The sequence below is a fragment of the Doryrhamphus excisus genome, chromosome 12 (assembly GCF_030265055.1).
Source record: "Doryrhamphus excisus isolate RoL2022-K1 chromosome 12, RoL_Dexc_1.0, whole genome shotgun sequence".
Lineage (NCBI taxonomy): Eukaryota > Metazoa > Chordata > Actinopteri > Syngnathiformes > Syngnathidae > Doryrhamphus > Doryrhamphus excisus.
The window spans coordinates 19,154,581-19,178,445 of NC_080477.1; the positions used below are offsets into that span (position 1 = coordinate 19,154,581).

General features: G+C 40.0%; 1 protein-coding gene and 1 long non-coding RNA gene across 11 annotated transcripts in view; one reads left to right on the plus strand and one right to left on the minus strand.

The window, feature by feature from the left end:
- celf6 (CUGBP Elav-like family member 6) overlaps positions 1 to 8,807 on the plus strand; it is a 196,937-nt gene extending 188,130 nt beyond the window's left edge. For all 10 annotated transcript variants that reach the window (XR_009132243.1, XM_058089013.1, XM_058089012.1 and 7 more), the window contains one exon: positions 1,691 to 8,807. Coding sequence is in view for 1 of the 10 variants with exons in the window: in XM_058089013.1 (XP_057944996.1) it covers positions 1,691 to 1,695 (5 nt within the window). In the remaining 9 variants the exon portion in view is untranslated. The remainder of the gene's footprint in view (positions 1 to 1,690) is intronic.
- Positions 1 to 23,865, minus strand: part of LOC131139402 (uncharacterized) — a 109,058-nt gene that overhangs the window by 22,402 nt on the left and 62,791 nt on the right. The gene's annotated exons all lie outside the window — the stretch shown is intronic.

Below are 23,865 nucleotides of genomic sequence, written 5' to 3' on the forward strand. Positions count from 1 at the left end.
TAATGTGTTTTCCGACGAATCGGGATAGAGGTTTGAAGATCGGATGTAGGGTGCTATATCTCGGGACCATTCACCCATCAAAGTAGAAATTTTTCAGCTGTGAAAAAAAATGGTTGACTGCGAATTTGTAGGGTTCTTAGTATGTTGTGAGTATGGCAACAATCTGACCACATTTCACAAATGTAATGTGTTTTCCGACGAATCGGGATAGAGGTTTGAAGATCGGATGTAGGGCGCTATAACACGGGACCATTCACCCATCGAAGTAGAAATCTTTCAACTGTGAAAAATAATGGTTGACTGCGAATTTGTAGGGTTCTTAGTAAGTTGTGAGTATGGCAACAATCTGACCATATCAGACAAATGTAATATGTCTTCCGACTAACCGGGATAGAGGTTTGAAGATCGGCTGTAGGGCGCTATAACACGGGACCATTCACCCATCGTAATTAACTTCAGTTTTAAGTACAGTAACTGTTTTGTTTTTGTCATCGCAAAAAGAGTAGCCTCCACTTTACGTCAGTCCTGAACAAGTTTCTCACTTAATCCAAACTTTCTCTCTGCTGCTTGATTACTCGATTCTCAGTTGTCTTTGTAAGCTAACGTCTACTGTTTAAATATTGAATTGTTAAGGAGTAAGGTGCAGTGGCTGTCTATGAAATTATATATATATTTTTTCATTTATAAGTCACTCTGGAGTATAAGTTGCAGGAACAGCCAACCTATAAAAAAAAGTGCAACTTATAGTCCGGAAAATACAGTACTCGATTAATCGACAGTTTTTGGTAGAACACTCGATTACCAAACTATCCGATAGCTGCAACCTTACTGTCAATCAATAATTCCAATGTTAACCTAGAACCTTCCTGTTTTGACTGTGTTTCAACATAAAGACAGAAAAATGATCGACCTTACATTTGTTCAGATTTTTTGATAATTTTGAGCGTCTCAATTTGGGCTAAAAATTTAACTAATGCAGATTTGAATGTAAAATATGACACTGTGAGCTAACTACCCATCGTTACAAGCAGGATGTAAAGATCTTGGAATGCGTATGTATCCATTTCCCACATTCTAGACATACTGTAAGGCCATAAATTCACATTAATTTGGTATGTTTTTTTTTTGTTAGGAATCACCAAAACACAGAATTGATTTTGTGCACTGATTCGGTGAACATAGCCAATCAGGTGTTGGTCAAAATAAATAATTTTGAACAGTAGAATGTCTTATTTGTTTGGTCAAGCAAACATAACAAGGGGCCAGAGATTGTGGGTGAAATTTAGCATAAACATTATAGGATTTGTCACATGAAAAAAACATAAACGCATCCTGGGTAGTGGCTTTATTTATGATTTTTTTTTTTTCCCCCTGAGATTCTGTTGTAACAATAACTCAAACAGGACCAAAAGAGCCCACCAGGTATCCGTTTTTTAACTCCCTATAAAGGGTCTTTGTTTGGATCACAGTGCGGATGCCTGTTCTACTGTTCTACAGACTTAAAAAAAAAAAATAACACCTCCAGCTCACTTATTCTGGATTTGATTGACACACACTTCTAATTTTATGATTTTCCCGTTCCCCCTTCCCATCTGTGTGTCATGCTGTTGGCTATGCCTGTCAGTCTGTGTGATAACGACGAGCCTGACTTGAACCTCCTCCTTTCCCTCTGCTGTCTCTTCTGTCGCAGGATGAAGGGCCACAACACCTTATTTCCACAAGTGCAGTCGAAAAGTACAAAGACTCCTTGCTCTGCTACATATCACGAAGGAATGGTGGTCTCTTGATCCCACTGGAATCCCATTGAAAGATTGGGCGACAGAGAAGAGATTTCCTTTTGTTTTCCTCCCCTTTCCTGTTTTTTTTTGTTTTTTTTGCAAATGCCTCTTTTTATTATTCCGTTTTGGTTTGGAGATTTTCTGCAGAGACCAACTTTTTTGCTGCTCTTTTTTAGACATGATGGGTTGGAGAAAAAAAAAATGACGACAAAAAAACTTTATAGACTCATTATGCTCAAAGCATGCATACCATCACCAACACACACGCATAACACAAAAAACAATGGAAAGAACTACAACAACAAAAAAAAACTTTGTACATGTATAAATAAGTGCAAATGCCAATTCAAGTACTGAAGCAAACACTCATATATATATAAACACACACACACCAGCCTGCTGCCATTTTGGTTTTTGTGCCTACACAGATGTGTGCTGTGTGACAGGGCCGAGCTCTGGATGGATGAAGACGACGACGACGATGAAGAAGAAGAATCCAGGATAAATTACATGCATCATTCCTTAGGAAATAGGGACCAAAGGACTAAAACACTTTTTAAAAGAATATAAATATATAAATATATAAATATATATTTAAGAAAAATCATACCTTGTAGCTGCAAGTATTACTCGTAGTTGAAAAAACAATGAAATCAATATCCAGTGGCCTACTGTAAGTACGAATGAAAAGAAAATGGACTTCATGTATTTAAAAAAATTGAATCTTAGCTTAGGGGCTGATTTTTTTTTTTTTTGCTCTGGATGCTGATCGGGCGCCAGGTTGTATTATACGTTAGAAGTAGATTTAAAAAAAAAAAAAAAAGTAGATTTGCTAACTTTTGCTGTTTAAAAAAAATACTTGAAGTTGCAATGGAAAAGGGACAATGGACATCACATGGTCACTGAATACTTCGTCAATACGATGTCCGTCCAAGGCAACAGAGAGAGACTGTTCCAGAAAAAAAAAAAAAAGATGACCCATGCCTGCCTGCGCTGGACAGGGTGCCGACACTGAAGGCTTCTCCTTGGCCTTTACGATGTTCAAGCGACAATCCATGGTAAAGACCGAACAACACGGACCCCGGTTGGTGTCGTTTTGGATTTTTCTTTCCTGACTTTTTTTTTGTATTGAAACATGTGAAGCCGCATATTGTTCAAAACAAAATGATTCTGTGAAGGAAATGAAGACAACGATTTTTAAGGGAACAAGAAAGCTACCAAAACTGCCAGAAGAATGACGCTGAAATAATGAAGGCCTTGTTTTCACTGAGCATTTTTTCGTGTTTCCATTGTTCTAAAGGATTACAAAATATTCAAAATGTAAATAGCCTCGCATCCTAGCTGCGTCCAATTTTAAAATTAATTAGAAAAACATATATATCATGATCAATAAAGTTTTAAATCTACTGTTTGGAAATCCCCGGAAATACAACTGAAATAGGTGCAGATTCTGGAAGATCTAGAAAGCTTTCTGTGTGGGTTATCATCTGTAGCTCCACAAATTGACACAAAGGGCCGAAAATGAGCATAATAGGTCCCCTTTAAAGTAATGGACTCAGTCATTTTTGGACAAAAATGAATTTTTGGCCTAAATTATCTCCTAATAATGCTTAATAAAGTTCTTAGTTGAAATAATCATGCTCTTGATGCGCTATAGAACAAAGGTCTATGTCAACACAGTGACTTAGGCCATGTTATTTTTTTTGGTCAAGTCAACCATTTTGATCGATCGATTGATTGATTGATTGATTGATTGATCAAACATGATAAAATCATGAAACTCAATGGATCTTACTAGTATCAGACTGGAAAAAAGGCAGAAGACCCAAGTTTACATGATTTGAGTTTTTTTTTGTATTTTCCCCAAAACATATGACCAATGCCTATGACTTAGACCATTATTTTAATAAGGTGACAATATTTCAGCACCCTTTACAACAATGGAAATGCAGTAAAATGTAAACTAACCACTCAGTGGGAACAAGACAAAAAAAAATCTGTATCGTTGTGTCAAAAGTCCCCGTAAATGCCCCATAAATGTAGGCTACACATGGAAACCCCTTAGCGATGGCGCTTATAACAACATGATGTACATTCCACTGTTAACATGTCCTTGACCTGCTGTCTACACTGATTCCAGATAAAAGATAAGGACACACTCCTTCGTAAAATGCAAACAATTCCGAACATTCCCTCAACCTGCTCTGTCAAACAAACGCCAGATTCCTACCCCAACACCCTTTGAGTTTCGGCTGATGACAGGCGCTAAGAAGCAGGTCTCGGCAGGAGTAAGCATCCTTTTAAACTAATGCTTCTAGGATGACTATAAAAATAGAAGGTGTAAACACGCTCCTGGTGACAAGCGCTATATATCTGTGCTGCCAGGAAATAGGATTAAAGGGTTCAAAGAGTCTATTAGCTTGGTCCACCAAACAGGAAAAAAAAAAAACAAGACCAGATTTATTGCAAATCATTCAGCGAATTCGTAGACCCATCGCAATAAAGCACAAAGTGCCAAGCAAGTGGCGGAACAAACCATTCCCTAAGCTTTGTTCCTATTTTTAAATCTGTTCGCACCACCGCTGAATCATCCCCCTGTACCATATTAGCCATGCCGGTCCTCCACCTCCAATGATCGCTCTATAATCACCAGCTTTTATCCATCAGAAGTTCGAGTAAACAAAAAAAAAAAACATATCACCCGGGACCAAAATGACAAAGAGGGAAATTAGTTTTTTTGTTCTGCGAGAACATAAATGATGAAGGGAAGATTAGCCACAATTTGTATCCCTGGAGAGGCTGAAACACTCCACCCGACACCCCTTAAGACGCAATGACGCAGGTGGGTTGGAATCCTTCATGTCATGGCTTAGCTTACGGTTTATATTTTCATAAAATACCAACAATAATTTACCCAATTCTGAAAGCTGTGACACTTCTTGTTGCAAAGTAACCTCAAATTCTTGAATTTACAGCAAAAACTTCATCTGTAAAAGTGAAATCTGTGTTTTATATTATGGGATAAATCATGGAAGTTACAGTACTTTACTATCAGGTGCATGCACAAAGCAACCAGTCAGTCAAAAACAATGCTCGGATCTGTTCATGAGAGGCTGAGCTAATTGATGGGCTTATCTAATGTTCCGTAAGCAATGACATTTCCTGTGCTTGCCTTAGCCGTCGGAGATCAAACACTCACATCACCCGAGCGTCAATACCAGATGCTGCTCTACTTCCCATTCCAGTGGCAGGCTGAGGCACCCTGGTGAGCCAACAACGCCCCCACGCTATCTTTGCATGCTGCCGACTCTCGGGTCTAAACAGCACGGTATTGATGACACATAATCTAGTAAATGGAGACAAAATTATACAATGTGAAATCAAACCAGTCAGGGGTATATGACACGTTCTCTGAACCTGCTGACAAAAAACCCGAAGAGGGAGTCAAAATTTATAGCTGGAGGGAACTCAAACGTGCTTATTTTTTGTGGTGTTCAAGCTTATCCTCATAAGTGTCGCCGTGGGGGATGCTGGAGCCTATCCCAGCTGTCTTCGGGCAAGAGTACACCCTGGACTGGTCGTCAGCCAATCACAGGGCAGATAAAGTCAAACAACCATTCACACTCACATTCATACCTATGGACAATTTGGAGTTACCAATTAACCTAGCATGTTTTTGGAATGTGGGAGGAAACCGGAGTCCACACAGAAATGGCTGATGGTGGAATCGAACTCAGGTCTCCTAGCTGTGAGGCCTGCGTGCTAACCACTCACCCAGCATGGCATCATATCAATGTAATAAAGATAGCTGTACAATGCGAAGTTCATTAAAACAGTAGCTAACAAAACGCTGCAAAAAACCATGACAACCCACAAAGAAAGCTTTCTAGATCTTCCAGAATCTGCACCTACTTCAGCGCTATTTCTGGGTAGATTTAAAATCACCAAAATATGTATCTGCCTTATCTTAGATGAAAGTGAAAACCTTAAAAAACGAAGATATTTCATCTAATTGAGCCTTTATACATCATCGGGCCCAAGATCACACCCCTCATATATGAAAGTAAACCAACTGAACACCATGCTAGCCAACATTTAGCGATGGAGGCAAGGAAAACCTCCCTTTAAGAAAGAAAGAACCAATAGAACTAAGGCAAGTTGTGTTCAATGACCTACAACAAAGCTTGTATGTGGACCGACGAACAGTTGTCAGAGCCCCATTGGCCAAAAGATCGATGTTTTGAGCGAAGTTGGATCCCAACCAATGTCGGGGGTTAAACACGTCTCCCAGTCTTCAATCCCTTCATCCCCAAAAATAGTCGTGATTGTCACAGAAAGGAAGTGAAATGTAATTGACTGAAAGTGTAGAGATAATTAAAGCAACCTGTTGGACAGGAGGGAAGAAATTAATGCCTCCCAATTTAATGGCTGCTTAGGGAGGGAGAGCTTTTCCGTCCGTCATCTGACTCCAGTGTGGAATGGGATTTTTTTTGGGGGGTGATGGAAATAGGTACTGGTAGAAGGGGAGTGTGCTCGCTAAATGAAAACGCCACAAAAGTCATACCCGATACTCAGGACATCAGGCGCCGTGATTAGTGGAGGGATTCAGACCGACATTGAAAGATTGCGTCCCGTCACTGGGGTGGAGTACTGACTGATAAGGTAGATAAAGCTACCGGGTCTGTCATACAGCATCATGAACCAATTACAAGAGCAACAACATGTTCCACTAATAATGCACATAAGGGTCAGAAGGCATGTATGATGACTAGGAATAATAATAATAGTAGTGACCAATTTTTTGTATGATTTCTTCATGTAAATAGCCTATCAAATACAAATTAGAGAGAGATTGTAGGGTAGTTTGTTTGAGAAGCCTCGCTCTGTGGTACAATGATGTCACAAAACAAACCACAGCAGTCGACACTTGCAGGATCTCGGAAAGTCGTTTTTTTGAAGTCACTCCAGTTTCGAACGTTCTCACATCTTACAGTTCTGAATTGGACCGAGGTTTCGAAGTGACGACGGCCAAGTGGTACGGTTCAAGTCAGTTCAGGTGAAGCCTAATGAAGCCTATGTTTCCATTGTTGACCAATCAACGGACAGTGTCTTTATCTGCACCATTCAAAAGCGTTTTTGACTAGAACCCATACAATGTGTCCGACATCTTGGAATCCTTCCCATTCCGAATGAAAACTGAACAGAACTGTAACACTTGGTGAAAAGGAGGCGAGGGTGACCATATCAACCTAGAACCCAGCCTTAGGAAATGAAACCACGACCAGGGCACATATGTAGGCTATTTCGGAACATTAAAAAACAAAAAGGAACCATGATAAATGGAGATTGAACGGTACCGATAATCGACGAACCTTCCGGAAAGTCTCCAATCTGCCACTACTCTCTCCTGTCCACACTGCCGCATCTCTCTTGTACATACAATATAGCTTATTTTTCAATTTTGTTCCGCCTTCTTTATAGGCTACGTACAATATCTCATGTTCAAAAGGTAAGAAAAAAAAATAAAATGATATATTTCAGTCAAATAAAGAGAAGGAACCTATGGAATAATTTATCAAAAAAAAAAATAGATGAGGAAAATACTTTTATTTCTTGTATAGTGAATCGCTGATGTTGAAAGTTTGGGATTTTATACTCTCCGTGTTTTGTGAATATCAGCAGAAGCTGGGATGAACTCATTGTCATGAGGTTTCTGATGCTTTTTTTTTTTTTTTAAAGCTGCACAATCCATATTTCAAATACCTTCAAGATATCCTGCATGCTGACGGCTCTTGGATCAATGAAAAAAAAAAATACAATAAAATAAACAAAATGCACTATTAAAAGTACTACTGACTCATAGCGATGGTCATGGTGGGATGTGAAGGAAGTCCATTGCGCTCTTGATTATGTCACTTTTCGGGGACCTTGTACAGATCTGAGCTTATAAAAATTGTCAATTTTATGACATTTTTTCCATGTCTGCACGCAAATTATCTAACCTCGGGGGTAGTGTCGAAGGGTTTTCTGCAGTTTCAACCGCAAAACTTGATACGTATTTTCAATATCATACAAGACGCTAACGTTGTCACGCGTCAATTCATCGACTTCGATATGTGGATGCACATTTCTGTGTATAAGGCACTTGACGCTGCAATAATTATCAAAATACTTCAGAAATATCCCTTTTGACCTGATCATGGAATCAGTTTCAACCCTGGGGAGGACAATAAACCCCCAATTAGCTGGTCCTCGGTTTGAAAGGAGTCCCCGAAAGTCGTCAAAGTCAAGTCAACCCACAAACAGATCATAGCCTGTGCTGTCGTTATTGTATTTAAGCTATGGATGAATGCCGAACAACTTTGTTTTGTTTCTTAAGGGCTGGTGGTTGTCATGGAAATGTCTTTGGACTTCATGTACTCTGTGTTTACATTTTGTTATATTGTAATTTTTTTGTTTGTTTGTTCGTTTTTGACTCCCAACTGATATCTGCTCCACTCATTTACCCGATGTGAGGAGGGAATTCTGCCTTAAACCCAGCCTGTTCTCTCACTCGCAGTTACTACCTGTGAACATTGCTTGGACCACCCTGTATTGTAGACGCGGTGGTGGTGTTGGGGGGGGTGCCAAATCTTTTAACGTCAGAAAAAAAACCTGCTGTTTAATTTACCTCCGTTTTGTGCATGACTCTCCATTACCATTGGTTACAAGGACCAAAAATGTCTCGGCCTACTGAGAATCCAATCAGACTCTTCACTAATCATTCCCAGCTTCATCATCTGATCCTATTCATTCATGTAAAATGTATTTATATTTATTCAAATTCATAAATGAATGAAATGCTTTTATTCCATGACTGAGATAGCATTTTTTAAATTTGTTTTTGAAACATATGTAATTTGAATCAACGTCAGCTCGGGTCCAGTTTCCCCCTGATTTGGAGTGAGATCCTTCCCATAGTGCTCCTGAACTCTGTAGTTCTCTAGTTCATTATATTCTGCTTAGACTAAAATAAAGCACAGTCCTGTAGAAAACTGATCCCGCCTTGTCATTTGTATTCCCAAAAGGTCATATTTTTCACCAACTTCACATTACGTATTTGAAGTGTACACAATGTAGCCTTTAGACTGTTTAAAGGTGTTTTTATTAAGATTTACTGGGAACACACTATTTTGTGCGTCTGTAGCTTTGATGCTAATGATGTGTTTGTGCGAGTCACATTTTCCAAAATGACGTTTTTCTTCTGGATCGAGCATCATAGCTTCTGAAGATACAACACATCCGTTGGTACACTCCAGATTCCACAGTCTCTTGGCTGTATATAACGGTCTTTGTCGCATGTTTACATTTACATACATGTCTTCCTATGATGGAAATTCCAAAAGGTCCCCTATTTTTATATTATATTCCATTTTATATTATATAATATTCTGGATCATAATATCCAGAATTACTGTATTTTCTGGACTATAAGTCGCTCCAGAGTACAAGTCGCACAATGCCAAAAATTAATAAATAGGTAAAAAAAAAGTCGCACTGGAGTATAAGTCACATTTGTTGCGTGTAATTTATTTTACAAACGTATTTATTTCTTTACTTATTTATTTTACAAATTTATTTTACATTCATTTGCTACCGCTTATCCTCACAAGCATCGCGTAGGGTGCTGGAGCCTATTCCAACTGTCTTAGGGCGAGAGGCGGGGTACACCCTGGACTGGTCACCAGCCAATCACAGGGCTACCGAGGTGCTACAATGCTGCCTGAGGTGCACGAGAGACCGGAGGGAGGCTGACGTCATTGCAGCTCCATCAGGCAGATGCAATGTATTATGGGAAAACTGTAAAAGATTTGTTATAATTTCCATTGTAAACACATTTGTTCATTTTCTACCGCTTATCCTCACAAGAGTCGCAGGGGGTGCTGGAGCCTATCCCAACTGTCTTCGGGTGAGAGGCGGCAAACAACCATTCACACTCACATTCATACCTATGGACAATTTGGAGTCGCCAATTAACCTAGCATGTTTTTGGAATGTGGGAGGAAACCGGAGTACCCGGAGAAAACCCATGCATGCACGGGGAGAACATGCAAACTCCACACACGAGGGTGGAATTGAACTCGGGTCTCCTAGCTGTGAGGCCTGCGTGCTAACCACTCATCCACCGTGCAACCCAATTTGGACATATTTAAACATATTTGCGATTGTTAACGACAGAGACCTGAGGCACAATTCCAAGGCCTTTGACTTGGAACCCTACAAAGCGTCGGGCCCAACACATGAACAGCAACACCATGCTAGGTTCTTATTCACTGAAGAAAATCAACAAGATCATACATACATACAGCTCCGACATCTGTAGCGTACTGATGGAAAGTTTCCAGAGGTTAGGGGCTTTGTTTTAAGATGTGTAGCGAAGCCTGATTTTCTCAATTTTTCAACTTTTCTCTTTTTTTTCCCCGGCATCACGTCCATGAGGAATAAGATTTTTTCTTCTGGACATCATGAAAATTCCAAACTTTTCCCTCAGAAAAGGTGATCGACACCTATTATCGTGATACCATCATTAGAAAGTCGGAATAGGGAACCCTTTAAAAAACACATTTGTGTGGTCGCTATGTGTGTCTTGGCGTGTATGTCCGACATGTCATTGTATTAAGTAACAGCCCTGATCTCCGTCAAATACCAAATCAGATGAGATGGTTAGTAGAAATCGTTGGGGAAAAAAAGGGATGAATAATGCATACTAAATGGATGGAAGATTGGAAGGAGAGCAGAATAAATTGATTAAAAGGGAAATGGATCTTCGGGGTGTTATTGAAGCGTTACAGTGGAACCAGGAAACCAGGTGAAAAGGGTTCCGCACCGGTCTCCGCCCTACATAAAGGTAGAGGTCAACTGATTAATCATGCTGTATTTTATTGATTGTACGGTAAAGGATAGGAAAGGTCACTTGGGAGACATTTGTATGAGACTCCTCAATCCTCACCTCACATTTAAAGGGGTCACATTATGAAAACGTGATGTTTTAATTGCTTGGGTACACATTTTGGGTCTCGGGATTGGCTGGCCAACTGTACAGCGTGAAATTAAACAACCAAGTATAAGTCAGAATGTGTGTTTGTCAACATGTTGCTCACAATGAGGGACTTGGATGCTACCTGCGTGAATCGGTGAATAGGTGACATTTTATTTTCATACATGCGACGACACGGGCGAGTGACGGTACTCGAGTTGGTATGAGTCACTCGCTGAAGTGAATCAGGTACTCAAGTCACAATCTCAACGCGTTCCACCCACTCCCGAGATTGAAACCACTGACTTGTTCTGGAAGTCTCCAGGATTTGATCACAATGTTAAGGCTGCAAAGTGGAAGCTAAAATTATTGCCTCTGTACCAGGGGTGTCCAAACGGTTTCCACTTATGAAGTATATATATATATATATATATATTTCTCGGGGAAAAAAGCATGTTTTCACCATTTTTGCGTTTTTTTTTAATTTTCCAAATATGAATGTATATACATTCTTAAATAATATTTTCCTATGGTACTGGTGGTATTATGACTTTATCCATATAATAACGTTATACCCACTTAATTTTCAAAAACCCACAACTTTTATTATGATTATTATTATTATTTTTAGTATTTTATTGGTAATTATATTTGGATTTTTAAGAAATGAATACATACTTAGTCTAATATTTAAAGTCAATACTACTAAAATAACTCATTATACAAGCTTATTCTTTTGAAGTTGAAACTTTTTCCCCCCTCATGATAATATAACTTTTTTTCTCTTTTCATAAAATTAGAGCTTTTGTTTTAATTTTTGGTGGTTTCTTTAAATGTTTATTGCAACTTTCATATAAATTAATTATGACTTGATTCCCGTAATATTTTGACTTGATTCTCATAACCTACCTTTTTCTGTAAACGTATTGTTTTGTTGGACTTTTTCCTCACAAAATTAGGAGTTTGTTTTTTTTTAGTTTAGTTTATTCTGAACATAAAAAAATTCTCAGATATTTTCTGAAATAAAATTCTCAGATAAAATTCACAGAAAAATTGTCACTTGTTAGATTGCAACTTTTGTAATGAATATTTTGACTTTGTTCTTTGAAAATGACTGATGAGTTTTTTTTCCGTTTTTGTTTTTTTTTTTAATTAGATGTTTAGAATGTGCCACAGTTTATTAACAAAATGTATGGGGACCTCAGTTTGAACACCCATGCATTGTGGATAAAATTAATAATAAGTCCATTTGTTCATGACTTTCAAATTGATGCCAATGTCTCACCACTCGTGGTTCCGACATCCACCCACAAGGTCTTCGAAACAAACTTCTCAAACTGCAGTAACAAAAAGTCTTGCCCTATTTTATCTTAATCTCCGCCACAAAACTTTGGTTGACTTTGATTTCGTAAAATCCTTGAAATTGCCACAAATGCGCCAGACTGCGAATTGAGGCAAGATTTACCTCTGTAAACACACGGCGCTGTATGTGACGGCGTGTTTTTTGTGCATATTCTGCTCAATATAACACAATAGTTCAGAACTCAGAACATTCAGACAGAAAGTCTCCAATCCATTTGAAAGCAATTGTAAGAATCGTAGATCAAGGACGTTTTGTCAAATTGCCATCCCTGGTCCAGGAAGAAGTCTGTATCCCGCAGTCACCCTAGAAATTACTACACGGACTACAATCTTGTCTTCTGCAGGTAATCCTCTTTCACAAGGGTGAGACGTGCTGTTTTGCTCCATAACATAAATCTACCATTTCCCAGCCATGACAGTGGAAACATCTAAACTCCCTGAGACAGTTATTGTTCCCCTGAATGGACTGTTCCACCTCAGGGAGTGTCAGTGACCAAAACCATGCTAAGACACCGCTCATAATTTCTTGTTTATAGCCCACTATAGTGTAACTTGTGGAATAGCATCAGTGTGGAACCGATTTGTCAGTGAAAAACCACAAAAGGGCTACACAAGTTTTCAGGTAAAACTGTAAAGTATTTTGTTATTTTAGCACAAAAAAATTAGCTTCAAAGACAAGCCAACTTATCTCGACTAGCATGACATCCTCCTGATATTTTTTTGTCTTATACTTCGTAATGAGTTATTTCTTCCCCTATGCTTTGGTATGTCACATGGTTCTGTCCGTGTATATGTTCACAGCGCCGCACGGTTTGCCTTGTGCATTGCATGGTTTTCACTCATTGATCCATTCCGGTCAAGATGCAAATATTTTGTAACAAATTTTATTCAAGCCACCAAAAAAAACGACAATAAGATCTCAGGAGCGTTCCCTTGTGGACAGGACCTGAGTCTTGGCCATTCAGGTCTCGACAAGTCTCCAGAGAGGCGCTCCATTGTGCGCCAGACAATCCATGTTTCCACATGACAAACTGGATTGTTCCTCGAGTGAGTTGTTGCTGAATTATTTTTGGTCCCTTCGATTGAATCTCCCGCCCCCTGAGAATCCCCCCCCCCACCGTTGCCTTTGAGCCATAAGCCTCGACAGCAACGGCGATGTCGATACTCAATCTGTTCTGTAGCCCCTAAACCTGAATGAAAGGTGCTAACAGGGATTTTGTTGTTTGGTTGTCTCCGGCAGGGGAGGGGAGAAAATAGAACAAGAGCCTTTTTGACAGTTCCATTTTTCCCTCCCGCTTCAATGTTTTGAAGCGAGAGATAATCAAGAAGTATGGATTGGACATAGGGGAGAGTGCCGTCTGTATCCATGTTTGAGTTGTCGAAAGAAAAAAAGATGGGCGGATTGTTCCTAATACTTTTTTGTTTTAGCGAGTTGTATTGAAATTAGTATTTTCACTCAGATATCGTTGGGTTTCTATTGACTGACTACCCGCATGCGTTCACCCAGAAAGCATGTGCGATTAGGGGAAAAAAAAAACATCAAACTTCAATGCATCAAACCTGAAACGGGAGCATCACTATAATGCCTGATGCCAGGGTCTTGTTCCTACCACCGCAGCATTTAAAAAGTGTAAAAGGTTTGTCAGAGATGACTCAAAAGGCGAAATCCATCTGTGATTTTATCGTGGAAATGATGCCGCTGGATGACCAGCCTTTTTCCATCGTTGAAGTTCCGTTGGCTAGTAAACTCCTCAGGTACTATTGTCTTTTTATGTTATGTTAGTTGTAGTAGTGATGTCATGATATTTGGTAAGGACAAATCTGACTCAGGTACAGTTTGTCAAATCCAACTTTGAGTCATTGAAACTATATCGAAAAAAAAAATCAGTCTGAAATAGGAAACATTCTTTTAGACCAGTGATTCCCAAAGTGTGGGCCGCGGGCCCCTGGTGGGCCGTGGTGGTACCGCAGGTGGACCATGAGAGGTCATTAAAAATATGATTCATTTTTGCAAATATTATTTTTACAATGATTTTTATTGTCAAATATTTATATATTTAAATGCCTGGCATCATGCCAGGGGGTCATTAACGGAGGCGGGAAAAATGGAGCGCAGTTGAGAAAAAAAAGTTGAGAATTAATTCTGTGTTGTGTATACACCAGAGCTTTCATTTCAATCCTGAATCTTAATAATAATAATAAAATAATAATAATAACAATAATAATAATAATAATAATAATAATAATAATAATAATAATAATAATAATATAATAATAATATAATAATAATAATAATAATTAGTAAAAAAGTTAAGTTGGCAAAATCCCTGTTTTGGACTTAATGATCCACACGAAAAATTGCTTGGTCACAGTAGCTCATCTGTAGAGCAAAAAGAAAAACACTTATAAAAAGAAGTACAATATGAATAAAATATAATAAAAATATTTTTTAAAAAATCTGTTATCTTTTGCAGACAGTTTCGTATAGCTGGATGGCGTGTGGGACGAATGAAGTCCTGTAGCGTTCACTGTGTGAACAGAACTGGAGGAGTCTGTTGGAGAATGAGCTCCGTGATGGAGATCATTTTATGATTAAAATGTAAAAAAATATATGATTCTTGTTGTGTTTTCTTACTTAAATCCATGTTACTTCCTGACATAATGACAATAATTGTTACTTTTTTTGACTACGATATACTGAACTAATCTGTCGTGCATTAAAATTGGTTTAAAGAACAAGCGCTAATGTGCACAAGAACGTTAATTTCATAACCTTTTCAATTCATCTCTGCGTGTTTCATTACGCCGCCGGATGGCTCGTCTGTAGGTAATGCTGAATAACGGCCTTTCAACTTCTTAACTGCGTCCTACACAAATATTTACCACATTGGCATATCACTTGTCACTTAGCGTGCATTTAGTGTTTGACTTTTAGCGTCCATTAATCTATCCCTGCATCCATTAGGGACACTCAAGCACTTGGAAGCCGGGTGCACTTTTCCAGCAGGCTTCTCTCCCTTTAGCATCTTGCTTTAATGGCAGAGCAGGTTTTTCAACAAGTGAAGCGTCAACAGTCACAACTCTGCATAAGATGAGCCTCTGGGTCATCACTTCGTCATGCATTGTCATTTGTCCTCGTTTCCTAAGGGCTTTATGTGCATCCCATGAGAAGGTTCAAACAAAAGGGGTGGCAAATTCCAATTTCATTACATGCAGATTCCGGAGTAACAAAGGATCCCGACGAAATAAAAGTGTGCGGAAGACCTTGGTAAGCAAAGCGGCAGCAGCAATCCCTTGGATCCTATTATGTATTACAAAAGCTTAATCAATATCTAATCAAGGGGAATACAGCACGCCGTAGTCTTATGGAGCTCTTTGTTGTCAGAGGTGAGGTTGCCATGGTGATTGGACAGGTGTATGGGCGCTGAGGCTGCAGAGGTATTGATGGAAATTAAGAAGCATTGATGAGACTTGAAGATGACCAGATTGGAAAGGAAGATAATTAAAGTGAGAGGAGCGGCAGGGGTGGGGTGGGTCGGGGGGGGGGGGGGGGGGTCTAGTGGATCATTTGCCATGTTTAACTTAATACGTATGAAGATGGGAATAATCGAGGCACACGGCACTTCCACTGGAAAAAGTGTAGATTTTAACTCGCCATCGATTAATAGCATCGTAAACTAATGGCCTGGCATACATCCATATTATATTTAATAGTTTTTAAACAGCGATTTTGTTTATTAATTCCTTCCAACTGCAAGGCGACCAAGTGGTTAACACGCTGGCCTCACAGCTAGAAGACCCGAGTTCGATTCCACCCTCGGCCATCTCTGTGTGAAGTTTGCATGTTCTCCCTGTGCATGCGTGGGTTTTCTCTGGGTACTCCGGTTTCCTCCCACATTCCAAAAACATGCTAGGTTAATTAGCGACTCCAAATTGTCCATAGGTATGAATGTGAGTGTGAATGGTTGTTTGTCTATATGTGCTCTGTGATTGGCTGGCCACCAGTCCAGAGTGTACCACGCCTCTCGCTCAAAAAGACAGCTGGGATAGGCTCCAGCACCCCCTCCCTGCGACCCTTGTGACGATAAGCGGTAGAAAATGAATGAATGAATAACAACTGCTTGTTGACGTTTGCCTTGTTTTCAACTCCTGAATGTCTTTATTCAACACACCATGCACACTCGCACATTTACACAATTTCCAGTTGCACTTTGCATTTTTAGTCTTTATTTTATTTGTATGTGCTATTTTAATTGAACTGCACGGCGTAGAGTGGTTAGCACGGAGGCCTCACAACTAGGAGACCCGAGTTCGATTCCTCCCTCAGCCATCTCTGTGTGGAGTTTGCATGTTCTCCCCATGCATGCATGGGTTTTCCTCCGGCTGCTGGAGCCTATCCCAGCTGTCTTCGGGCGAGAGGCGGGGTACACCCTGGACTGGTGGCCACCCAATCACAGGGCACATATAGACAAACAACCATTCACACTCACATTCATACCTATGGGCAGTTTGGAGTCGCCAATTAAGCTAGCATGTTTTTGAAATGTGGGAGGAAACCGGAGAAAAACTCAGGCATGCACGGGGAGAACATGCAAACTCCACAGGGTGGGATTGAACTTGGGGTCTCCTAGCTGTGAGGTCTGCACGCTAACCACTCGACCACCGTGCAGCCCGAAAATCATATATGATTCTTCCATTATTAAATCCCCCAATGACCCCTCCAATGATCCAGCAGCTTGACCTACCTCTGCATGCGCTTTCAAATATAATTCTAATAACCAAAATGACTTATGCTCTTAGATCCATGTGGTCGTGTTCTTTGTATTCTTCAGCTAATATACTCTTAGTGGTCTAATGAGTTTTCCATGACTGTACTTGTTAAAGTACAGAGAGTTGTCTCTTTTTTGCAATTTAGGTAAATAAACTCAGTATAAATGACAGCATGTACTACGTTAGGTACGTTGAATATTGCTACTGGCATTTAATACATTACACGAAGGTGAGTGTGCATTGTAGTGGTCTACCGGGATTCATGTTGAATTATACACTCTGACAGCAGTCATAATTACTTCTTATTCCCTGCCAACTGTAATTAATTATACTGTTATAATACATTTCTTTGGGTTATACCCCCGCATATTGCCAATTTGCATTCATCTTAATTAACATCCTTTAATAAGTCTCGGTTTGGACACTGAACTCACAGGTGTGATTGACAACTGTGAATATTACTTTTCCGCCCAGACTCGCGTCTCATTCCGATCCCTACTAAAAACTTCCGAAGGGTAATATTTCTCAGGGTTAAAATGGGCTCTTTAAATTTATGAAACACCAACTGCATGCAAGCCATACGGATAAAGAAAATGACTCGATGGCGAGTTTATACCTCCGTTAGTTTCCTCTTTTGTAATTCACGGGGTGATAAAACTGTAAGATAAGATTGAAAAGAAGCTAAAAAAAAAAAAAAAATCCTTATTGCACAAGCATGTTTAGGTACAGGGTGTTTTTTTTTTTTTTTTGTCCACTTTGTGTCCAGTCGTAGAAAGAGCCGCGTGTCGACACCTGATTAACACTTGAAATAATAGGTCATTAAAGTTGCCCCTCAATCAATGAGTCCGATAGAGTAATCAAGGCTGAGATTGAATGAACTCAGACCACCGTGGAGCGCATTGGGAGCCTTTAATCAGACAGAGTGCTGCTTTGCTACACATGTGAAAGGAACTGTTTGTTTCTTTTGGATTCGATTGAGAACATAGTATACCATGACTCAATCGGAGACCATTTTATGTGACAATATGAAACAACATAACCTTGAGACAATGTCTTCTGAAGCTAATGGATGGTATGAGGGCAATAGCATCTCTGTCCTTGGCACGGCGACCCCCACTTGACGTCATAGCAGTGACAACATCCAGCAATAAATTCATAAACATAAACGTGATGTAATAAACTCAATTGCTGTTAACTCATTCGCTAACAAAGATGTATTTATGTTGTTTTTTTCATCTGAATTCCAAAATAATTTTTTTGGATGCAAGAAGAGAGCATGTTTGATGCAGTTCTAAGTTGAGAAACAACCACAAGGGGGCAGATGAACATTTTATAAGAACTCGGCATGCATCTTTCCCATCGAAATACCAACAGGAAGGTGAAAAGGCATCTCGAAGGAGATTACGCATCGAAGGGAAATTGTAACGCATGCACACGCACAGTGTAGTTGCAAATGTGAAAATTTTAAACAGTTCATGGTGTTAGATTTGTGAAAAAATTTTTTTTTCATTTTTCTATTACATTTTTTTTACGTTGTGTTCATTTTCTACCGCTTATCCTCACGAGGGTCGCAGGGGGTTGCTAGAGCCTATCCCAGCTGTCTTTAGGCGAGAGGCGCCAGGGGTACACCCTGGACTGGTGGCCAGCCAATCACAGGGCACATATAGACAAACAACCATTCACACTCACATTCATACCTATGGACAATTTGGAGTCGCTAATTAACCTAGCATGTTTTTGGAATGTGGGAGGAAACCGGAAATGTTTGTTTTTGTATTACTACCCCAACCTTCCATAAGTGGGTCAAAAATGACTCGGTCAGGTTGTTTTCTTGAAATATCTTTGTAATGAAAATTTTTTTTATCATTTCAGATTGCAGGTATTCCTCAAAAAACATATTTTTGATATCATGCCATTCACATTTTGACCTTACCTTACCTTTATGTAACACACAATGGATTCTATTGTTCTACGGCAGGGGTCTCAAACATGCGGCCCGCGGGCCAAATGTGGCCCGCAGGACACTAGTTTGAGGCCCCCGCCTTGATATGAAAGTTTAATGTTAGTGCGGCCCACGCAAGTTTGATATGGATGCTGTATGGTATCATGTACCCAGAAAAAATTATTACGTTTGATTAATGTTCATGTTAAAGGTTAAATAACTGTTAATAGTTATCCTCCCTATCCGTGTGGAAGTGGTAAGTTTTTGCCTCTTTAAGTTTAAAGGAAATAACTTGGAGGCTACCGTTTAGGTCGCTAGCTCTCTAGTTTGCGAGTTAGCATGTGTCTCAAGACCCTGCAGTTGCGCAATATGTTGTAAATAAAAAGAGTATAAATGTGACTATAGTCGTGTTTTGTCATGTCTACAGGGCTCTAATAATGCTTTGTTCATTTTAATCTGAAAAAAATTATTTGTCTACCCACCAACTATATGTGGTTTCTTACAGCTAGTTCAGCCTTGGTGAAGATACGTGGTGTCATATACTATATTGCTGGCGTTTGCAATAATAACCTACAGGGCCAATATGACTGCAGCGCTGCACAGGGTTGGATTTCTTTGTTGGCTCTGGTGCACGAATCTGTGCACTTTTCAACCCGGGATAAAAGTTCACCGTGGGAAGCAGACTTGCAGATGACACAAAGAAAGTTACCAACTTTTACCGTCATCAGTGCGTTAATATCCGATTCCGTGTACCTCGTAGGAGCGAATCAAGGCAGCTGTGCGATTACATCACGTTTACAAAGCAACAATGGAATAAGCAGAATGAGCATCTCTCCAGGTAATTTAACAGTGGTTTGCTCCTGCAGGAGCTGGCAACGCATGATGATGCCAGTGTGGTTCATAAAAAGGCCCATCACTGCGGGGAAGTGAGGCTAATTCTTCTCCGAGAGTGGCTCTCGTAAAGAGACATTGCGGCGAGCCTGTTAATAGAGCTGCGAGGGGCGGGGGGGACGGCGGGCGGCGGGGGCTGGAGAATGATGCAACTCGGAGGCAATGCTTTAATTTGCCCTTGGTTCCCGCGCACGCGTCGAGGAAACGGCCACTGCTTTCCGCCCGCTGATTGGCCCACTCGGCTTTCGATATGAGCCAACCACTCGTCGGGATTTAGTCGGGTGTCCCGTTTGACTTTGTTGTCGTCGCCCACCGAGAAGTACGCAATCGCTTGTACTTTCAACATGGATTTGAACATTTAAAGTTCTTTTTTTTTTAAAATCAAAAGATGTCCACACTCGGTGCAGGGGATGCTGCCGGTATCTTAGCAACCGGAGCGGCAACAGAGGAAAATGAGAGGCGATACTTATTAACCTGTTGCTATGACTACAGTGATAGAATTCTCTCACAGCCACAAAAAGATCAGAATTGCACGCCTAAAAAGGAAAGAATCAAAGTCCTTGTTTTTTTTTTTGTTTTTTTCTTTTTCTTTTCTGTGTGTTCATGACTTTGCTTCATCCCCATCGCATTATCTTTGCTCAGCAAACTGATGCAAGCCGCAGCCAACCCGCCTCAATGAAAACAAAGAGGATGGAGAAAAAAAAAAAAAAAAAAAGCCTTTTGTGTCCTTCCTCTTCAGGGCTATAACAATGCCTGCAGTTTCCTGTGTATAAAAGCATCGTCCGAAAACACGTCAAAGGCTCCCCCCACCCATGTGGAAATGATTTCGATTGCTGTTATTCCAGGAGAAAAGAAAAATCTATGTTTTTTTTTTGTTGTTTTTTTTTTTTAAAACAGCCGCAATTACGCCCCTCACGTCAATTCATCAAGAGATTTGCATGAGGTAATTGCCGGCTCGCCATCTAGTGATGCATTTTTATTATGTTTCAATTAGGGACTGAATCCAATTAGGGCTGTCATTCCAATCAACCAAACGGAGGAGAGGGGGGGTGTCTATGAAAGACACCTCAAAGGACGACGCATTATGTCACTGTCACATAGCAACCATCGATGTCACGGTGCATTTTTTGGTTTGTTTTCAAGAGCAATAAATAAAACGTACTTTACACTAGCTCGCATTTCCGCAAAACATTTTTGTCCTTATTGTTCTTGTGGGATAATATTATTGAAATATACAACCATAACATCATCAAAAATGTATATTTTGCTGCATTAAAATACAAATTTAAGGCATTAAGAAGACCCATTCAAAGACATAGTGATTATTCAGTATGTATTTCTACAATATATTTATATATTTTATATTATAAAAAATGGGCGGCACGGCGGTCTAGTGGTTAGTGAGCAGACCTCACAGCGAGGAGACCAGCGTTCAATTCCACCCTCGGCCATCTCTGTGTGGAGTTTGCATGTTCTCCCCGTGCATTCATGGGTTTTCTCCTGGTACTCCGGTTTCCTCCCACATTCCAAAAACATGCTAGGTTAATTAGCGACTCCAAATTGTCCATAGGTATGAATGTGAGTGTGAATGGTTGTTTGTCTATATGTGCCCTGTGATTGGCTGGCCACCAGTCCAGGGTGTACTCTCACCCGAAGACAGCTGAGATAGGCTAAAATTTTACTTTATTTTTGTTTTATTGTACAGTGGTTCAATTCTCTTTTGCTCGTGTATGATTGAAAAGGGCTGCACGGCGGACAAGTGGTTAGCGCGCAGACCTCACAACGAGGAGATCCTAGTTCAATTCCACCCATGGCCATCTCTGTGTGAAGTTTGCATGTTCTTCCCGTGCATGCGTGGGTTTTCTCCGGGTACTCCGGTTTCCTCCCACATTCCAAAAACATGCTAGGTTAATTAGCGACTCCAAATTGTCCATAGGTATGAATGTGAGTGTGAATGGTTGTTTGTCTATATGTGCCCTGTGATTGGCTGGCCACCAGTCCAGGGTGTACTCTCACCCGAAGACAGCTGAGATAGGCTAAAATTTTACTTTATTTTTGTTTTATTGTACAGTGGTTCAATTCTCTTTTGCTCGTGTATGATTGAAAAGGGCTGCACGGCGGACAAGTGGTTAGCGTGCAGACCTCACAACGAGGAGACCTTAGTTCAATTCCACTGTTACATATAAAATATATGTAAAATATATAGTCGCTGTGTGAAAGTGCACAGAGCCGCGTTGATGTTCCTGTTTTGCAAGGTTCTGTGTAAAACAGGGGTCCCCAAACTCGCGGCCCGCGGGCCGCATTTGGCATTTGGAGACGCTACTTTGAGTCCCCCACCTTGATACCAAAGTTTAATGTTGAAATGACAGCTTAAAGCTGTGTGCACACCGGACACAATGAACATGATTTTGCCCCGCCCATACTGTTACCCTACCCTGTTACCCCGCCCTGTTTTGCTTTGGATTAGCAATGAAGCTAAAGGCTTATATGACGCTGGGTACAAATAAATGCAGGAAATGATTTGGAATAAAACACGTCAAGATAAAGCATCTCATCAAACATGTTGTTAAAGTTACAGATGGAACTGAGTATGATGCTAACTTGCTAATTGGGTCAAATTATTAAGTTTCATTAATGTTCATGTTCAAGGTTAAATAACTGTTAATACTGTACATTTGAATCTGGAAAAAATAATTTCTCTACCAACTGTATGTGGTTTCTTACGTTTTTCTTATTTGCTGTTTTATTATTATTTTACTTAGTTATTACTGATTGATTGATTTATTGTCTTTATTCTTAATTTGTTTATTTATTTTTTATCTTATTTTGTGTATAGAAAAATAAAAATTAAGATATTTAAGTGGAATGTTTTATCAGATATTTTGGTGTGGAAAACCGGAACCAAAGTGCTGAAAAAGTACATTGAAGCATTGAAGATAGTTTTTTTAATCGATTTTTTTTTCCAGTTTTTAATAAATTTTTTGAAAACCTGATGCGGCCCGGCTTCACCCAGAACCTAGCTCCGGTGGCCCCCAGGTAAATTGAGTTTGAGACCCCTGGTGTAAAAAGACGATCTGCTATTATGACAGATGCTGATGTGTCTTATCTCCCTAGTAAGTCTCATGCTAAATTAGGAATTAGAAACTCATTTATTACAAATCAAACCCTTTAGTCAAAGCTCATTTATTTAGACGGCCACATTAAGACATCAAGGCTCGACGCGTGATTTCCCCAAATTATCCTAAATCATCCCAGAATCTCTTTGTAATTTCAAAAAAAAAAAAATGACACATCCAAGTTTGCGCGGTATCGTCTTAAAAGACATTCGCTGACAGGTTGCCACGACGAACGCGGAACAGCATGTTCATGAAATTCCAATGAAACAGAAAAGTAGCGATCGTCGAGAAAGTCTCGGTAAGCCCGACAACATCAAAGGCCTAAAATCGAAACCAAACCTTTTGTTGTCTCCCTCACCGAATGACACAATACTAGTGAAATACCATAAGCCAAATCCACAAGGGTGATTTGCGTTCTGTTTACTCGCTTGTGAGAATCAGCGGCCTAATAACGCTGTCACCAGCAGTGATGGCGTCATGGTGGGGCTGGGTGGCGGGGCGGCCCGTTCAAAGCGAGCCTTTCCTTGCAGGTCAGTCTCTCATCCTTTGACATTGTCCTAATGTCCCTTTTGTTTAAAACAAACCAAAAAATAAACAGACATAGTTTGTGTGACTTAGGCTTAATCGTGAAGAAGCAGTACAAAGTTGGGCACAGTTCTACTGCCCCCTAGGGGTGGGGTGGTAGCATAACATTTGGGTCCTTACAGCTTCAGCACCAAAAGACTCCTCATGAGACGCGAGCAAGCACTCCCGTGGGTGTCTATCATAAATACACTAATTGGATCTGCCATAAGAAAATAAGGAAAGCTTATGACAGCTTCCATAACTCAGGTGTTTGCATGGCTGAAGCGCTAAAATAGTCAAAATCCCAGAGCGATTTTGCTTAATATATTAAATTATTGAGTCTTGGGACCCACCTATTTATTAAATATACCCAAAATCCCAACTCTCATACTTCCAAAGACTTTCTATACAATTCTACTTTTTGAA